The following is a 19,487-nucleotide window of genomic DNA, read 5'->3' as shown; positions in this document are numbered from 1 at the left end:
TAGTAAATCATTTGAAAATCATTTGAAAAACACATTTATTTGGGGGGTGTTCATCAATAAATGTGGCTCCTGTGGAAGGTTTTATTTATATATTCATGCATTCAATAGATTCAGTTATTCATGTATTCACTCATTCACAAGGCCTAGTCAGTGGCTATGCGTCAGGCCCCTGTGTGTGTGTGTGTGTGTGTGTGTGCATGTGTGTGTGTGTGTGTGTGTGTGTGTGTGTGTGTGTGTGTGTGTGTGTGACCTGCGGCGTAGCCCTGCTATGCTGCGGGCTAGTGCTGTTCCCCAGGGGGCTCTCATCTTTTACTGAGCCCTGACAGAAGATGGAGGCTGGGAGAGGGGTCCGCTGCATTAAAAAGCCTTTACCTAGCTCTGATTTATCACCCCTGCCTCACACATACACACCAGCACTCACACACACACACACACACACACACACACACACACACACACAACACACAAACCTGCCTGCCAACTCTACGCCATCTCGCCATTCCTCGCCGCAGCTAGACTCTACACTCTATCAAACACACAGACATATAGATGCATGCGTGCGCACACACACATGGAATCAAATGGACACACATTCACACACCATCAAACACATACTCGTTCCATCATAAGATGGCTGCCTCAGAGAAAGAGTGAGGGAGCGAGGCGCCGCACTCTGCACCACAGTGGTGATTTTGCATTTTAATGGCACCTCTCCTCCGCTCTCCTTCCTTTAGCCCTGATTCTGGTGAGCAGCGAGCCGCAGGTCACCAGCAGCGACCACCATGCCGCACAAGAAAGCGCAACACAATAGCAGGGCAGTGTTTCCTGGGTCCGTCACCTGCAAATGGCTGCGTTTGAATTTACCAGCCACTGTGGAGGTGAGGTGTCATTATGCCACAACAAGCTGCATGGTGTGTTAAGGACGGCCTCTAAACACACTCTGTTTGAACCTCTAATTGCACATGAACACCTACACACACTCACGCACACACACACACAAGTAAAAGTACATCAAAATTCAAATTTTTCAAAGCCAAATGTATTCACCCTAAACTGAGACATGGACAAAGGTGAACATTGGTTTTAAAATGCGCTACAACAAACACAAGATACACACGTACAAATAGACTCGGGCACACGCACACACACACACTTACACACATAAGACTTTGTCCTTGAGAGGGTCCAAGACTTAGTAATCATATTCATTCATTCATTCATACATATGGGTGGAATACATTTGCTCCATCTCCGCTCGAGTTATTGCATGAGCGCTGATAAAAACTGGGAACAAAAAAAAAAAAAAAATAGAAAAGAAACAGAGGGAATGAATTTAATCTCTGAATAAAAACCCTTTTCCCCACCACACATTAATACAAGTTGACTGCACAAGAAGTTATCTACATTAGTTATTAGCATTACTAATTTTTGTGATTTTTTTTTTTTCAACCATTGTCCAGCGTTGTCCAGGTAAAGTCAAGAATCCCTTTCAATACTCCTTCACTTTAGAGGCCGACCAAAACAAAACACAACTTTATCTAGTCACAGGAATATTCATTCATATTTTTCTCTTATGGTATATGTCTGTGTATCAGCTTATATTATGCTACGCTCAGACCAACAGACATTGTAAAACTAACAAAATTAAACTTTAACCACAGGACAACCTTAATTTCAACACCCAAACCGGTTTATAGCATTTTCTCCATTACACTGCAAGCTTTGTTGTGTTCACTTTATTACCCCTATGTATATCATTATTACAGGCATTTATATGGCATTTGTAAAAAAAGAAGAAAAAAAATCAATGATTTTGTGCTTTTGATGTGTGTATCAGTGCTGAAGGGCATCAATTTTCTTTGGAGAGCAATAACCAGAGCAGTACATAAAACATTTGGGGAATTGCAAAGCAGTGACGGGGTCAGGAGAGAGCACTGCAACATAAAAACAGAAATGGCAAAAATGAAATCTTCTCTATTTTCTCGCAAGTTTGGTCTTGTAGATGCTTGTAAATTAGTGGAGAGTGTGTCTTACAGTTTGTGTGCATGTGCATGTGATAGAAGCCGGCATCTGAAATCTAAACCTTTTGTGTGCGCATGTTAGCCAGTGCTACCTTAGATGTTGGAAAGAATAATAAGAGAGCTTCTCCTCCATCATTCACAGTATGTGTGTGTGTGTGTGTGTGTGAAGCCCTGAATGTGTGTGTTTGTGAAAGAAGAAGAGGAGGAGGAGGAGGAGGAGGAGAGATCGCTGGTAATGGAATAATTTCTCACTTGTTGTAAAGAAGATTGCTGGTGTTAAGGAAATAGTGATAATAACACTGTTCAGGCTGAAAATGGGGATAAATCTTTCATTTAACTTCTAATTCTATTTCTTTTTTTTCTTTGAAACAGTGCATTTTCAAAACAGGTGAACACTGACACGTACAGAGACACTCAAATTCAAAAATCCTGTTTCTATTGTCCTAAAGATTACTACCATGTAATCCATGATGAAATGATACAGGTGTTTTAACTTGTGTTAGTTATTTTTGTGTGTTTTTGTGCTTGTGTATTACAGCAGGAGAAATTCACAGTTGCAGATCAGCTGCCTGTCACCACCACTCACGAGTGTACAGTTAGATTTTCATGATCTGTGGTGTGTGTGTGTGTGTCTCTGTGTGTGTATGGCTGTGCTGAATTTGTCACCATAAGTCATTTGTTCTTAAGAGCAGTAACATTTTGCTACTAATGTGTGTGTTTGCTCGTGTGTGCGTGTGTTGTGGAAATGGGCGGGTGAGAGGAAGGATGCTGCAGCTGTTGCCTCCAAATCCATAATTTATTGTTGGGAATGCCACAATCTAGATTACATATCTTGCATCTTAAAAGTGTATTTTCCCATATACAGCAATCTGAAGCTCATCAAAATTCATTCTGCTTCAGCATAAACAATCCTCCTGTCCTCTTACCCCTGCATGTGTGCGTGTGTGTGTGTGACTGTGTGTGTGTGTGTGTGTGTATACATGTATTTGTCCGTATGGCATAAACAATCCCCTACTCCTGTCAGGAACACAGAGTGATCCATCAGTTTCTCCACAGAAAACCAATTTCACTGGAGATGTTCAGTTTTTCACAGACACAAACCACCTCTCCTTGCAGAGAGAGCAAAAGGGGGGAAAAGAGAGAAAGACACACACATACAAAGAATAGAGGGAGATAAAGAAAGGGGGAAAAGAATGGCAAAGGAAAAGAACAGGGAAACGAAGGAGATGTGGAGCAAAATTGAAAGAGAAAGATGGGAAGAATAAGAGGAAATAAAAAAAGGACCAATCTTGCTATGTTTAATAGGACACACTGTTATTTGCTATCTCATCAGTTCAATATAGTACGTAAAAACCATTCATCTGTTGCCCCATGCTCATATGCATTGGGAGTTGACACATAGCGCCTGTCAAGTAGGCTTTATGTGACTGCTCGAAAAAAAAAAAGAGCCACAGTTCCAGTCTCTACACAGTGGTGTTTGTAATAAAAAAAGAAGGAATAAAGATGAAAGACTGAAAGAAAAAAAAAGAGAATTTCTCGCTTTTGACCGTTAAAGCTTGAAGTGTGGAATTATGAGCGAGGAGCAAAGCATGCCGTGGCGGCCCAGTTTTGCTGTGTTGAAGCGGGCAGATGACAACATAATTACAGATTCATCTTATAACACGTGATTAAACAAACAATGCATGTCGTCTCCTCCTAAGGTCCCCATTTCCAGCATCTTTTATTTTCATGCATGTGTTTGCTGAATAGTGGCATTGTATGTGTTGGCTCACAGGACGGAGAAGAAGAAAAAAAGGAGGTGAATCCATGCATATTTGTGAACATACATGGGCACCCCCAGACATAGCCAGACGGGAATATTGTATGCAGACAAACAGGCAATGGACAGCAGGCTAATGTATCTTTGTTGTAATGGGCTTAAGTTAAAACAAGATGAGAAAGGCCTTCATTTTAGAGGAGCTGCGTTGCTACTAATGACTAGAGGGCCCCCAACTGCCATCTCAGCCTATTATAACTTCGAGATAGCTCTTCTGTGTTTTTAAAGATGAATGCAAATTAAAAAGCATTAGGCTACATTCATTTGCAGTCTTTGGCATATAGGCCACTTTTGGTCTGAGGGCCACTTAAGACTGCCTTATTTCTTCAAATGACCTTGAAATCAAAGAAAGAGCAAGTTTTAATGATTTAGAGGGCTCTTAAAGACTCGAAAGGAAAAGCAACACAGGGCCTCATTAAAATTTTCATTTAAACATTAAAAAAGCTTTTTGTTACAAATGTTCCTGCCAGGATGCTGAGTTGATATACAAAGAAAACCATAAGAAGGCTGGGCATCTGAGCCAATTTGATGCCAGAGCATCTCCTCATCCCTTCATCAGTGATTCTATAAATTACAAGGCATACTTATTTGGCTGCTTTATAATTTTCTTTGTGAGACTCGGGCCTGTGTGTATGATAAACGACGATCTGTGGAGTGTTGTGATTTGGTGCAGGGCCTGTGAATGACCTAGGGAATGCATCGTGTCACTTTATATTTAGCTTCTATTTCCTCACCGCCTGGTCTTCTGCTACACATGGTATGATTTCAGTTTGTGAATGTATGTGTGTGTGTATGTGAACAAAGAGTGAGACATATCCCATCACCCCCTAAAATTCCTTCATTCCCTCCTCCATTGCTTCTTTATTTCCCCAACGACTCAACTTGCCTTGTAAAAACCTTAGCCTGGCTGCTCAGCGCCCTTTAAAATGTAAAGCAATATTAGAGCCTGACACGTTGATCTCTGTTACTATGGTATTGTTTCAGGAGTCCAGTGAATGTAAAAGAAGCTGTGACGGTTCAGACCGGAGTGGGTGGGTGTGAAAATGTTCACTTTAAATCCTGTTTTCGCACTGGAGTAGGCTAAGATATGTAAGGAGCTGATGAGAGTGTTGTAACGCCGCGTGTTTGTTACAGGTGGTGAGGTATCAGAAATGCCAAAGGAGAGAAAATGTGCCAAATATTTCCCTGTTTTTTTGGCATGTGGAGCCAGCCCCTCCATAACTTCACCTCTCGCACGTTTAGTTATTTACAGCCCTGACAACAAAAAAAGCATTGAACTGTTCAGCAAACTACACAGCACCCTTTGTGTCACAGGCAAAACAGGAAATCAGGCTTTTGTCCGCTCAAGATGGCATCAAAAAACACCGTGTTTCATCTGTCTTAAGCAATCCCATCTTGACGACTTCACACGTCCCCATGCGGGGCTGTGCTGCTCCTCAGAACAGATTGGGAAACAGCACAAACGATCTGCCGGGGAAGTCCCAGCGGGCTGCCATAACATGCTCGTTTGCCGACGTACCTCTGTTGCACAGAGCCTATGTTTGATTCCTCTCAGGTTGCCCCTCCCTTTCTTTCTCACTCTCACTTCACTTCTATCACTTGCTCATTTCGCTGTCTGTATCACCTACTTCCTTTCTTTCTCTCTTTCACTCTGTCCCTGACACTGAGTCTCTGTCAGCCTGTTGGCCTGTCTGTCTGCGTCTCCTTTTTCTTTTCCTCTCGGGCCTCCCTCCCTCCCTCCCTCTCTCCCATCACACCTCCTCCTCCTTCTCTTTTTGCTTTAAAATATGTGTTAGTTGGCTGTGCGTCATGTAGAAATGCCAGCAGTGATTGTATCCTTCATCCACAATGCAGTAATGAGGCAGGTGTACCCTCCCCCTCCATTTCCCTCACCTTCCTCCCTTCTTTTTGTACCTCAGAAATGAAACGTCTTGCAGCGGTAAATACTCAAAGCAGGAAGGCCGAGAGAAAGATATATTTTAAAAAAAGAAAGAAAAGAAGATAAGATCGCCTTTTCATATGTTAGATTGTGTGCAGCTTTTATTGACACTTGAGTTAATACACAGAAACGGCTGTTAATGTCTATTTTCCATGTGAAAGGACGAATCACAACAAGAATTGCGTTTCTCACTGCCTACATTTCCTCATGCAGCACTTGTGCTTGTGTAAAGTGCTGCACAAACAACATTCATCTCCTCATTTACTAAAAAAGCACACTGAATGTAATCCTGGGGGGAAAAAAAGTTTTACAGAAATCAGTTGTTGGATGAGTCTAAAAGTTGCATTACACCTGTTAGCGGAAAAACAACAGGTTCTGTTTTGGTGCATACCCCCAAATACAGCCAGCAATAAATAATAAGATTTCATGTTGAGTATTTGTTCACGGGGGACAATGGCTTCCTGATTTCTCAGGTGTAATGCTTTGGTGGATGAAACACAGGTGTAGGAGATACCGTGTGGTGGATGGAACCCAGGTGCCGGAGTTATTTGCAGTCTCTGCCGTTAATCACCAGGCTGACGGTGAAATATGGCTTGCAATTTAGTGGTTTTAAAATAGAGTTCCCTTGACTGAATATACTTAGGTTGGGAAATAATAACAAGGGCAAGATAAAGTCAAGAGACTGTGAGAATGTTTCTTATGAACGCGTGCCGCAAAATCCGTTGTGTTTTATCAGCAAACGTGGGCACAAAGTCTGAGGGATAATAGAAACTAAAAAGGATCTGATGCCGTGTGCCTGATAATAATAATTTGACAGTTTCAATTCCTATAGAGCATTGCATCTTTGATGTAAGGAGCTGATTAATAACTAACTTCCCCAATCCTTGTTAAAGGATTTTGTGTGCAAATGCAGCCCTCTAAATAAGAAGAACAAATTAGCAACAACATGTCAATTCTTTTTTTTTTTTTGTTGGGCCATGAAAATAAACAACATAGAAACATGGAGAGTGTGTATTTGCACCTGCGCTATTGATTTGAATTCCATAGATGAACCCACATTTGAACGAATCGTCAATAAACACAACACAAGACTATGGGTGTATTTGTTTTAAAATGAGCTCTCTCTCTTCCTTTTTTGTCCTGTTCCTGTTCTCTTATGGCTTGTGCAAGAGTCAGAAAGTGACAAAGGTTTACATCAGAGACAGACTGTCTAAATATCTGATTATAAGCTGTTTATCCTCGTTAAACGATGACAACATAGTAACGCCAATACGCAAGAGGCCTCAGATGTGAAGCTGGTCAATATCTATTGACAGACAAATCATTGTTGTTGTTCTTTCGTTTTGTCATTGTCCAGGCCCAATGCATGCGGGGCTAAACTGGGAGTGAATGTGATTGGATTTTCAGTCTCCGTCATTAAATTCCCATGCGGGGAATACTAATTCCAGTATTTAGTGCGGTGATGCTAGGGCTTGCTTTCATCTTAAACTGATTCCAGTCTAATTAGATTGGGCATGTGGGGGGTGGTGGATGTACGTCTGGACTAATCCCTGCCTCTCTCTCCCAAACATTGTATTATCCAGAGAAAATCCATTGGCTGCAGGCTATTCAAAGCCAGATCTGCCTCCACTGCAGCCTCTGTACTGTATCATCTGGAAAGCTGTGGCTAGAAGGGTGCACGGAGCAGTGAGGGTGGAACCTAATGGTCATGAGTGATGTATGGGTTGCAGAAAACGCCATTTAGAATTTACAGTAAACCTTTTATCGTGTATTCAGGGCAAGACCGCTCACTGCTGTGGCCTCTTTAGCAAAGCTGTGTCTGAACTACTATGAACTACTCTTCTCTTCAGAGGGCCCTTTTTTATTCTAGGACAGTGCAGTTAAGTAGTGGAATTGCGTGGCCACCAAAATAACATCAAAATGGTTCTTTCTTTTTAAGGTTATATATTGTATTCAAACCCTAAACAGTAATTTCAGAACATATGAGTCAGAATTGGCAAACAATACCCTTGCACACGCACTTTCTGTGGACAGATCAGCCTGTCACCCTGCTTGTGAATTACTGACTGACTACAGTGAATACACAGTGTAAAGAGCTCCTTCTTCTAAGCGCTGAGAAGGCCAGAAAAATGAAAGGCCTTCAGCCATTATTCTCCACAAAGGTCAAGCGCAATTCAATCCCATAGTATGGTTTGGGAGGGAGGGGGGGCTACCTCGGCAACCGCCTACACTTTAAGGGTGAGCAACAGGAAAGGACAATTCAGCAGCACATTTGTCAAGGGCGAGGGGTGAAGTCAGAAGGGGGGGGGGGGGGGGGAGGCTGTTTTTGTGGCTTTTACATGTCGCGGCTGTTTCACTCCACGCTCAAGTGTTTGAGCAAAACAATAAAGGCCGCAACCAATTCTGGCAGAGTGAAAAGATCCTCATCTCTCCCCTTCGTTTTTGATGTCCTTGTGAAATTTCATTAGGTGGGTTTAACGACTGGAGAATGTTGGCTTTCTCCGTGACCCTGACACTGGTGGCGGACATGTCTCGCTGGCAGGGTGATGTATTGTGCTGAGGTCTTCCTGAGGTGCAATTTTTGATGTGACAGCATCTGTTAACCTCAGATCTTAAAAGTCACCCTGCTGTCTCACATTCACATCAATTATCTATCTATCTATCTATCTATCTATCTATCTATCTATCTATCTATCTATCTATCTATCTGTGGATTTTTCTGTTATAATGGGAGGGGTCTAGAGCTGCACCTGATCAGATCCAGATTAGCAGACACTTCCAGACATAATCCCAGCATCGGTTTAGAGTCAGATTACCACAAATAGCATAATGACAGGAAACACCCATTATATGATTTGGAATTTTACTCTGTCAGTGTCTGGCATGATAATTATCAGAAGGATGTTGACACAATACATATCATGTTAACAGTGTGACATAGGTCTACCTTAGAGTTTGGGAAAACGCTGTGCCTTAATTTAAGTGTAATGATAGTGGAAACCATATTAAAAAAACCCTAAACATAGGACTTTTTTCAAAATGTGTGGTGCTGTCCAGTTTAACATGCTACACTCATCTTGACCTGAAATTTCAGTGACACCCTAATATAATATAATGAAACAACGATAATATTTATGGACATGAAAATGTAAAGCATTGCATTGTGTGTAGATGTGGTGATTTTGGTTTTGTATACAACTTAACATGATGCAATGATGCAAATAATTATGAATGAGATGTATGGAAAAACAAGCTGATAAAATATCTTCCCAAGATAAAATGAAGGTTAAAGACTTGAAATGAAATAAAGAACATTTGATGCGACCAAACTGGTTTGCAGATACAGTTTTTAATGTATCACAACAATGAGCAACAAACATACTTGATGAACTATTTCCAGAAGTTGTTCAAATACCATCTACAATAAACGTCATTTCAACTATGACAACAGGTCTGTGACAAAATAAAAAAACGGTTTCAAAACCATGTTATTACCGTGATACGGTACAGTTGAGACCTCAAACAGTACAGTAACAAAAACTAATGCGACTACTCTCTATATATAAAACATCAATAACATTTTTGGTTTAGTTTATTTAAAGTTTTAGCCATAGGGGCTTCTTCTTATTAAAACCTCAGGGTGCATTTCCTATGTAACCCAGATGTTGAAGAGTACATATTGTGTAGGATATGATTGCGCCATGAAAATCCCTTTGACATCCAGAAGAACAATTCCAATTTCAACCTTTTGAAGGCTGTCCCCATAAACATGACACAATCCATCCATTTGTTTTTAAAAAGTTCTTTTTTTTTTTTTCTTTTTGGCTGCTGTGCAGTTGCAATATCTATGTACAGTTATATTGTTGGACCATCCTTTTTGTTGGTTTGTTAGCTTTTACCAGTCCTTGGTGTGGAAAGCGTCCTGTCTGATGCTAACATCTTAGCACATGATGCTAGCTGACAGTTCAGTCTTATAATGCTGAGCCACAGAGTGGGGAAAGGCAAAAAGCCAGAGTTGTGAAAGCCTTTGGAATCAGGACAGTCGCTCATGTTTGTACAATGGCAGAATTGCACCTTGGGAGGCCAGGATGTCTCTTATGAAACACAATCGAAAAGTGTCTTCAGGATTAAAGTAAATGTTGAAATACTAAAAATCCAAAAAATGACATTTAAAAAGCTCACGCAGAAAATTAAAAACTGACATTGCGTTAAAACTTTGAGGAAAAAAAAAACACCTTTACAATAATAAAACATAAAAGGAAATGTTACTTGATTTCATTGTTTGAAACAATAACTAAGCATGATTTGATTTAACCTGTCAAACAGTTGCATTACATGCTACTTGCTCATCTCAGAATAGGAAATACCAAAAGCAATACATTTTTGCATTTCTTCATATTAATAAATTTGTACCATGCACAGCCAACTACGAATATGTACAACAGCTTAGCTTTCTTTGTTCACAAGCCTTTTCTTTCATACAAATAGCCTTCTGTTACTTTGGAATGAATCACATTGGTTTCAATTACCAAACTAGAAAGTGATTCGTAAAAAATTGAACACCCTTTGACAGCTTTCACATTCTTAGTTCCACAGCAAAATAACAAAATAACATAAAATAAAAAGTAGCAAAGCAAAGCAATTAATGGATCAGTATTTTGTCTGGTAGAAAGTTGAGAGAATTTATGGCAAGCAAAATAACATTACACAGTAGCAGCAAACTTTGTAAGGTAATACTTTGCAATGTTGAAATCACTAAATGTGGAAAATCAAAATATTGACTTTAACTGTAGATCATCAGAAGTGCCCAGAGAATTGATGGGAGGACGTCAACCTATGCAATAAATGGCTGCGTATACGTGTAACACTGTTTTAAGTCCTACAAGTACATGAAAATGTTTTAATATACAACACAAATGCTGTTGTCCCCCTTTTAAAGCAGCATATTTGCAAACGTATAGCAAATGATCATACCTTTTTTAACAATGTGACCAACTTGTACCTTAACAGTTTCAAGTATACAGTACTGCTTTCATGGATGCACCAATTCTTAAATAGGTCTCTAGATTGTTAGGCATCAATCCTGTAACAAATATGGACCAATATGCTGCTGCAATAGACACAAATAATAATTAAAATACAAACATACATACATACAAACAGAAAAAAATTCTATTAAATTAACAAATGGGCTACTCAAATAATAAAAAGACAAACAAAAACAAAATAAGTGCACTATAGTCCAGACACAAGCAGGTACCGTAACAGTACAGCAATTCACAAATGAAAAATGTTATATTCACATAATCCGAGAGAGTCTATCAAAACTAGAGTTATTACCTCTTCAGAAAAGGGTGTGAGCAGAGGTAAAAGTGAGAAGGTAAGAGTTGGCACAGATTAGTATATACTACAAGAAAAAAAGGAAAAAAGGGGGTGGGAAATAGATACAGCTTGTTGTAATACAAACTGGCAAACACAGGGGCATCATACACATTTATTTCACCATTCTAAATTCCCTCAGTGGCAAAACCATACTGTCTTTGTAGGGCAAAACTAAAAGGATATGCACATCGTCCATTGTAACAGTAATATTGTCTCTTGGTACTCTATACACATCAAGGAAATGCGTCCGATAAAGCTTGACATGTTTTGGTTATAAGCCAAGTGTACCCAGGCTTGTTGCTGCTTTAACAAATGAGAAATGTTATGTTCTGACCTGAGAATTTAAAGCTACTGAATTACACCTATCTAAACTAAGAGAGATTCTCTTTGAGGGTTCTGGATCGTCATCCCATACAGTACATGCTAGCATTTGGAAAACAATCCAGCTGAGGTGCAATTTGCTATCGTGAGAGTTTTTGGCTTGAAACAAGCCCCCCCAAGGGAGCCTGTGGGATTTTTTCCTACTCCATGTTTTTGTATACAATATAAGCTCAGTCAAGCATCTGCAACAGTTCTGTCCATAACAAAAATCAATCAATATCTTGCCAGCATATCAATATGGGAAAAACAATCCTGAGTCAATCATTTGGTACTGTAATTTTTTGGGTTAAGAGAGACTTTGGAACTGCAGTTTAAAAAGTCTTATTTTTTTCTTTAAGCAAGGGATCCTTTTGTCACTCCTACACACTGAACATATCCATTCTCATACTACTGAAGCTCGCGTCTAGGCCAGAGGCCGGCTTAGCCTTGACTTCCAACGCGTTTTCTAAATCATCCAGCTTCTGGCTTAGCTCATTGTCAGACTCATCTGAACAACTCTCGGTGGGTAGTGAGGTTGGAACCCCTGAGGTGCTGCAGGAAGTTGAGGTAACCGTTGAAGGTGAGGAGAGGGGAGGGGGAGGAGAGGCAGACGGGGAGGAGGAAGCAGCTTTCCGGGCTGTGGTGGCCTGGAACAGGACATTTGGCCAGGACTTCATGGACAAGCGAGAGAGATGAGGAAAGGTGTTATTAGAAGAAGCTGCAGACTGCGAGGTAGATGTGGTGTTAGGAGTAGGGGAGCAGACAGAGTGAGGTAATAATCTAGTATGCTCTTTGGCATTTCTCATTGCTTGTTTGATTGTTTTCTCTTTGTGCAAGCTCGACTGAAGGTGTTGGCCAAGCGCTTCATTCCCATTAACAACCACATTGCAGACAACACAAGTGTAGTTGCTCACTGCCTTTCGAAGCACTGTCTCTTGCGGGTCAGTAAAAGGATGTCCGAAGTAACAGAAGGACTTCTGATGACGTACCACTGAATCTTCGTCAGCAAAAATCATCTGGCACTTCCTGCATATAAACTCATGCTTGACGGACGGTACAATAAAAGCGTCTGGAAAATCCATGGTACTTTTGGTATCTGTTTTGGGTTCTTCTTTTGTGCTTTCTGTTGAAGAGCCTTTGTTGGTGTCATCCTTAGCATCCATAGCATCTTTTGGTTTGAACGAGTTGGTGGTCGTGCTCTGTATGCTCTGGGGTGTCTTCACAGGGGTTGGTTTCTGTTGTTGCTGCTGCTGCTGCTGCTGCTGTTGTTGTTGTCTCTGCTGTTTCTCAAATTGCTTCAACTGCTGCTGTTGTTGCTTCTGCAGTGAATCCTGGAGCGACTGCTGGTACTGCTGGTACTGCTGCAGGAGGGCAGTTGGGGAGAGGCCAGTTGCCATAGCAGCTTGTGGGACTGCTGCTGGGCCATATGGAAACAGGTTTTCCATTCCACACAGTGGTGGGAAGTAGCCCCCTGGCTGGACCCCTCTCGGAAGCTGGGGTGAGAAGCAATTGGGAAATCCAGGAAGGAAGTAGGGCAGGAACTGCCCCCCCAAGAAAGAGGTGGGATCACTTGCCGCTAGAGCATTCTGGAGTGCCTGAAGCTGTGCGGCGTCCAGTTGAGTCTCATTTCCTTGTTTCCCTGGAGTTGGACTTGGTTTCTCCCTTTTCTTGGCCAAACTGGGGGTTTCAGGGCGTGAACTGCTCTCATTTTCCCGTTCCTTCACCTTCATCTGAGGTGGCTTGTCTCCTGGTTTCTTGCTGCTGTCTCTCTCGGAGTCTTTGCCTTGCTGCTCTGTATGATTTACTGCTGCCAAGGGTGTGGAGGGAACAGGAGGAGGAGGAGGAGGTGGAGGAGGAGGAGGAGGAGGAGTCTGCAGAAGAGTCTTGGTTGGGGTAGTGTTGAGAGACATGGCAGGAGAGGGGGTGGCTGGTGTAGGGAACCCAAGCATGCCAGCACCGGGAGACGCTAAAGCTGAAATACAGTGGTATATAAATATGGAAATATTCAATATTTATATATTCAATCCCAAATCACTATGGAAATTTTGACAAGATAAAGATGCTTAATTTGTCACTGGCTGACACTTTCATTAAGATTTTGTTATGGATCAAAACTGTCACATGCGCTCTATGATAATTTCAACCTGCCAATATATTACGATATAAATATACCAAACATACATTAAGGGGAAAAACAAACACAAACAAAAGCCATGATATAGATACATTTGTTGTAAAAAAATCTCTGAATTATCAATTAGCAGGTCAACTCTGATGCTGACATTATGCATGCACTAACTCCCACCATTTTTTATTTTAAAATAGTTTTAAAAAATAAGACTTTTTGACAAACACCACTGTGATACAGAATAACCAGTAGTATAGTAGAATAAAATAGTGCATGATAAAGCTCAGTTCATAAAGCTTCTAGTCAATTAAATTTTTTTCATTGTTCGTCATACTAACTCACCAGGTGTGTTGGGTGGGAAAACAGGAAGTGATGATGGCCCGTTAACCCCAGGAAGTAGCACCGGCGGAAGGCCAGATAGCCCTGGGTAGCCTGAGGGTAGGCTGAGACCATGAAGTGCATTATTGTTGTCCATTGCAGTCTGTTGCTGCTGGCCAGGCAGACCGAGTCCCTCACCAACTTTCTTCATGCGGTCCAGCTCTTGCTGGGCCATCAGCTGACGGACAGTGGTCGGTGCTAGGTAGTCCTTTTCTCTATCCACCTGGTTACCCAGGGTTTCTTGCACTTTGGCGATGTGCTGTTTGGAGAAAATGTGGTCTCGGACGGACATCCGGGCAGTGTACTTTACACCACACAAAGTACACTCAGGCCTGGGCCCCTCTGGTGAACCTTGACTTATCATGAATGGCTTTCCAATGTTAATCTTGAACTTCTTTTCTTTAGCTCGGGCGTTCTGGAACCAAACCTGGACAACACGCTTGGGGAGTCCAATCTCATTGCCAAGCATCTCACACTCTTGCATTGTAGGAGTGCGGTAGTCACTAAAACAGGCTTTGAGGACTTTCAGTTGCAGGTTACTCATCTGGGTCCTGAATCGCTTGTGGCCTGGCCTGTCCCCAGAATTGCTACCTTTTCCAGACTTGGAGAAAGGGTTGCCTGCCCCAAAGGGACTAGGGGAACTGGGATCAGCTAGACTTGATGATTCACTCCTGTCGTATTCATCCATGTCATCATCTCTGGAGCTATAATAAGAGTCACAGTCTTTTCCAGAGAAGCTGAGTGCAGGGCTCACCATGCTGAATTGGAACCTTTCGTTTCCCCCTTCAGAATTTGCCCCCATCAGGCCACTCTTGTCGCTCATCTTGTCGCCTCCATTGGCAGTGAGGTTCTCAACCTCATTGTTATTACCCTCATCTCCGGTTGTAGCATCACTAATGGCTGTGTTAATTGATGATGTCTCATCAAAGTCCATTTTAGTGAGATCGTAAGATGAAGCTTCTGCTGAATTCATATTGGGCCCGTCAGTTTCATCACAGTTTTCAGCTTTTAAGGATGAAGGGCTTAAGAAGTTTTTTATCTGCGCCTCTGTTGGTTTGAGTGGAGTTGAGGATGCAGCAGGCAGCTCATACTCATTTGGCTCAGTCTTGGTAGGCAGCTGTGGGAAGTCAAAAAAATTATACTTATTTGGACTTTCTCCTCTTTCATTGTCTTGATTCATCATTGGGCTTGGTGGCAAGCTAAAGCCTGCCTGCTTAGCCTCATGCCAGTGTCTGGATCGTATGTGGCTATCTAAAGCCGATTTAGCCTTAAACAGTGCTCTGCAAAAGGGACATTTCTTGTGGGACTGAGAGGGCCCAATAGCCCTAAACTGTCCCTTTCTCTCTCTTGCACGAGTGTTTTGGAACCAAACTTGCACAACTCTCTTCTTCAAGCCAACCTCTCGTGCAATGTGGTCTAACATCTTCCTTGTTGGGTTAGAGTCAAGTAGGTATTTGTCATAGAGAATCTCCAGTTGTTCTGGTGTAATTGTGGTTCGCAAACGTTTATCTCTATGTTGCTCTTCACTACTGTTTCCACCATCTTTATCATTAACACCTTCATCCTTGTCATCCAGTTTCCTCTTCATTGATCCAGAGCCTGCTGCTGAGGCCAAACCAGAGCTACCCTGAGAGGGGATTTGAGAAAGGCCTCCAGATAACAGCTGGCTTGCCATTAGGGGGTTGTTGGGGTCAAATATCATATAGGGCATATCAATGGGCCTTTCAAGAAACTGAGAGTGAAGGAATTGGTTTTGGGCAGCCAAGAAATGCATGTGCTGGTGCTCCTGCCATAGCTCCACAGTGGGGAATGCAATCTTACACTGGTCACACTGGTACTGAAGCATTTGGTGGGGAAGGCTGTTTGTGAGTGAGGAAAGGGCCAAAGACAGTGGGCTTGAGGGCACTGTGGCTGCCTGTGGCTGGGAATGGGGTCTTGACATTTGTGGCTGGGGAGCTTTCTGGGGAGGTGGCTGAGGTGTGCAAGCCTTAGATGGTCTGGGTTCTGGTAGTGTCTTGATCACTGGTGAGGGGGCAGTCTCAGTTTGTTTAACTTCAGTTTCAGGGCCAATTTCTGGCTTGGGGGAGGTTTTACCCATGCTGGCACGAGGGGAGGCCATCACAGGGGAGCTTGAGCCAGAACTGGTTGCAGTTCCTGGTTGGGATTGTTTAGGTGGCTCCATAGGTTGATGGATAATCCTAGCTGGGCCTTGCTCACAAGATTCGTAGTCCTCGTTGTTTTCGTCATTAATCTCCTCATCTTCATCCTTATAACACAGCTTTTTCTGGTGAGTGATAAGGTCAAAGATGCGTGGGAACACAATGTTGCACTTCTTACACTGGTACTGCATGTTGCTGGTTCTGATGTATCTCTCGTTGGTCAGTTCTTTTTTCTCGCTGTCTTTACAATCTGCCTGGTTCTCATAGCTCTTGCGAGCTTTCTGGCGGGCATTCTGGAACCACACCACAATCACTCGGGTTGGTAGGTTGAGCACGGTGGAGAGCTGCTCAATCTCATCATCCTTCGGATAAGCATTAGTGTCGAAGAAATCTTGAAGTACTCTTAACTGGTAATCAGTGAATCTGGTCCTGGAGGACCTCTTGTTCATGGCTGACTCAGTTCTGTAGTATTCATGTGCACTGAGTTGGGGCTCCATTCGAATATCTTCCAATGTAGTGATAGGAGGAATATTAAAATTGTAGGGAGAATCTTTACTCCTCTGCCTCTCTTTGAAGAGAGTGTTACGGAACCAGTGCTTTATGACTTTTTGAGGCAAGCCAGACTTCTCTGACATCTCTTGGATTTGCTCTTCGTTGGGGGAATTGTTGATGTCAAAGTTGGCACGGAGGATCTTCAGCTGGTCATCAGTGATACGAGTGCGAGGCCGCTTAAACTGAGACTGGCGGAGGAAGTTTGGATCAAGACCCAGTTGTTGCTGACAGAGCTGTGTAAGATCTGTGGAAAGTGAATCCATAGAGGGCAGTTGGAGGGCAAGCTGAGGGGGCAGGCCTGGGTGCTGGACGGACTGCATCATTAGAGGTGGGAAAATGGGCAGATCCAAGGGAACAGGAAGCTGCACTTGGGGTGGTGCAGGAGGGGCAGACGGTGGTGGAGGAGGGGGTGGTGGCTGGGTTGGTGGTGCCTGGTGAGAGGGTTGGTGTGGGGCCTGATGGGTAACAGGAACTGGAGGAGGTACTGGTGTTTGAGGCTTGGCCATTGATGTAGAGGGGGGCTGAGGAGCTGTGACTGGGGCTGGGGCAGGAGGGGGCGGAGGAGGCGGAGGGGGTGGTGGTGGAGTCTCAGGTGAAGCCGGGTTAATTGGATAGAGTTTGTCATAGGCCTCTCTGTATTGCTGGGCAAACTTCTCAAGCTCCACATATGGGAAAAAGTGGCTGTGCACATGCTCCTGGTGGCTCTTGAGAATAAGCATGTTGGAGAAGAGCTTTCCACACATCCCACACTCAAGTTTATCTGTGCTCATTTCCACTTGTTCGATTCCTTCTTTGTTTTTCTTTTGGTTTTTCTGTCTGTTTTCATTATATTGGATAACTAATTCAAATCCAAAGTTCTCTAGCAGTGCTTTGGCTGCATTGCCCCTTGCTCCCGACACAATACGTGGAGGGGGAATCAATGGCTCTGGGAACTTGGACTTTTTAGAGTCTTTGTTGTCTTTTCCTCCATCACTTAAAGCATCACCTCCATTTTCCATCTTTGCTCTGTTTTCTTGTTTTTCTAAGTGGTTCTCTGCCTCTCTTGACATCTGAATTTCTGAAACTGACACAGTGTTGGACTCCATTTTAGGTTTGTGATTCTGCATTTGCTGGTTTTTCTGTTGCTGAATTTGTGACTGTGTCTGGGAGGCTTGTTGCTGCTGCTGCTGCTGCTGCTGTTGCTGTGCCTGTTGCTGAGCCTGAGCCTGCTGCAGCTGGTGCTGCTGTTGCATCTGCTGCTTCAGGTCCTCTAGGAATGATCCAGTAAGGCCAGGCATTCCAAAAGCTGCTGCTGAGTGCAGAGCAAGCTCTGGGCTGAGGTTAAACTCAGCTCCTGGGATGTAGAAGGGGAAGAGGAACTGTGGCTGTTGAAACTGCAGCAGTGCTTCTGGGGTCATTGGAAAATGGGGGAAAAAAGCTGGATTAAGAAATTGAGGCTGGAAGAAGGCAGCTTGTTGCTGGAGTTCATGTTGAAGCTGCAACTGCAATTGGGCCGAGGACTGGGCTGACTGGTGGCTGCTAGCCTGTGCTGAAACATGGTCAGTAGTTGTTTGCTTTGAATTGTTGCCACTGGTAGCTTCTTTGGGTTCCACAGTGTTTTCTTTGTTAGCAGAGGGCGTTCCACTTCTAGCAGTGTCTGAGTTACTGTTGTTCCCTTGTGTGCTTGGTGCTGGACTTTTTGCAGCTACTGGACCACTAGTTCCAGAGACACTGCTGCTGCTGCTTCCGCTGCTGCTGCCCATTTCAGATTTGGCTGTTCTTGCTTTGGTCTGGTGGAGTACTGACCTCATGTGAATTTCAAGTGTTGAACTTTGGCTGTAAGCAACATTGCAAATATTGCATTTGAATGGTTTGTTGTCAGTGCTGTTGCTTGTCTCCTGTGGGACTGGGCTTGATGCTTCTTGAAGGACCTTCTTCAATTTATGCAAGTGGGAAACTGAATTATAGTGGACTAGTAAGATGTTCTTCTGGGTGAAGGACTCCTTACATACTGTGCACTTGTAAGGCCGAGAGGGGTCCAAAAATTTCTCCATTGTAAAGTTGGGCCCTTTCCTAAATGGTAGGGTCCGTTTTGGCTCTGCTCCCATATCATCAAGGAGAGAGCTGCTGTCACTTCCTGTAGGACTGGGTTTCTCTTCCTGGTCCATCTCATCATCTTTGTCCAAGTCATGTTCAAAGGCCTGAGCTTCCTCCAAGGCCCTGGCCTCACTCTCAGTGATATCGCCATTCATTGGGAGATTTCCTATGAGTTGCTGCACCTCAGCTTCACTTAGTTCAGGATGTCCATTTTCCAAATGCTTCCTGAGGGCCAGGAATGTCCTGAAGCTGCGCTGGCAAAGGCTGCACATTGTGGCTGCTCTGATGGCATGGTACTGGGAATGTATCTGAAGCTTCTGCATTGTCTTGAAGGCCAGGCTGCAGTGGTTGCAACGATACTTGTAGACATGACGATCAGATACTGAGAGCTGCTGTTGCTGCTGCTGGAGCCTTTGGAGCTCACTGAGATGGTCCTGTAGAGTATCAGGGGACTTTCTATCATGTCCTAATCCACTGGCTCTCTTCCAGTCAGGGGCCTCTGAGGCCTCCTTTGGGGGCTTGAGCTCATCACCCTGTGGATCCAATTCCATCTTCTCTTGACTGGTCAGCTCATCCTTTGAGATGTTTCCTAGACAAATTTGAAGAATAGAAATACAAATTGAAGAATAATGCAGTGCATCATTTGCTATTAACTGATAAATGACCAACAATCATG

At 43.1% G+C, this 19,487-nt stretch overlaps 1 protein-coding gene across 3 annotated transcripts in view; it reads right to left on the bottom strand.

Annotated features, from left to right (window-relative positions):
- Positions 1-9,106: 9,106 nt before the first annotated feature.
- zfhx4 (zinc finger homeobox 4) overlaps positions 9,107-19,487 on the bottom strand; it is an 85,337-nt gene continuing 74,956 nt past the window's right edge. For all 3 annotated transcript variants that reach the window (XM_085763182.1, XM_085763180.1, XM_085763181.1), the window contains exons 11-12: positions 13,989-19,400; positions 9,107-13,490 (exon numbers count right to left, since the gene is read on the bottom strand). In XM_085763182.1, the coding sequence (XP_085619308.1) occupies positions 11,899-13,490; positions 13,989-19,400 (7,004 nt within the window). In that variant the 3' untranslated portion in view covers positions 9,107-11,898. The remainder of the gene's footprint in view (positions 13,491-13,988; positions 19,401-19,487) is intronic.

The sequence above is a fragment of the Trachurus japonicus genome, chromosome 20 (assembly GCF_045865225.1).
Source record: "Trachurus japonicus isolate A0001 chromosome 20, Traja_1.0".
Lineage (NCBI taxonomy): Eukaryota > Metazoa > Chordata > Actinopteri > Carangiformes > Carangidae > Trachurus > Trachurus japonicus.
This window is presented reverse-complemented; position numbering and strand designations above follow the sequence as displayed.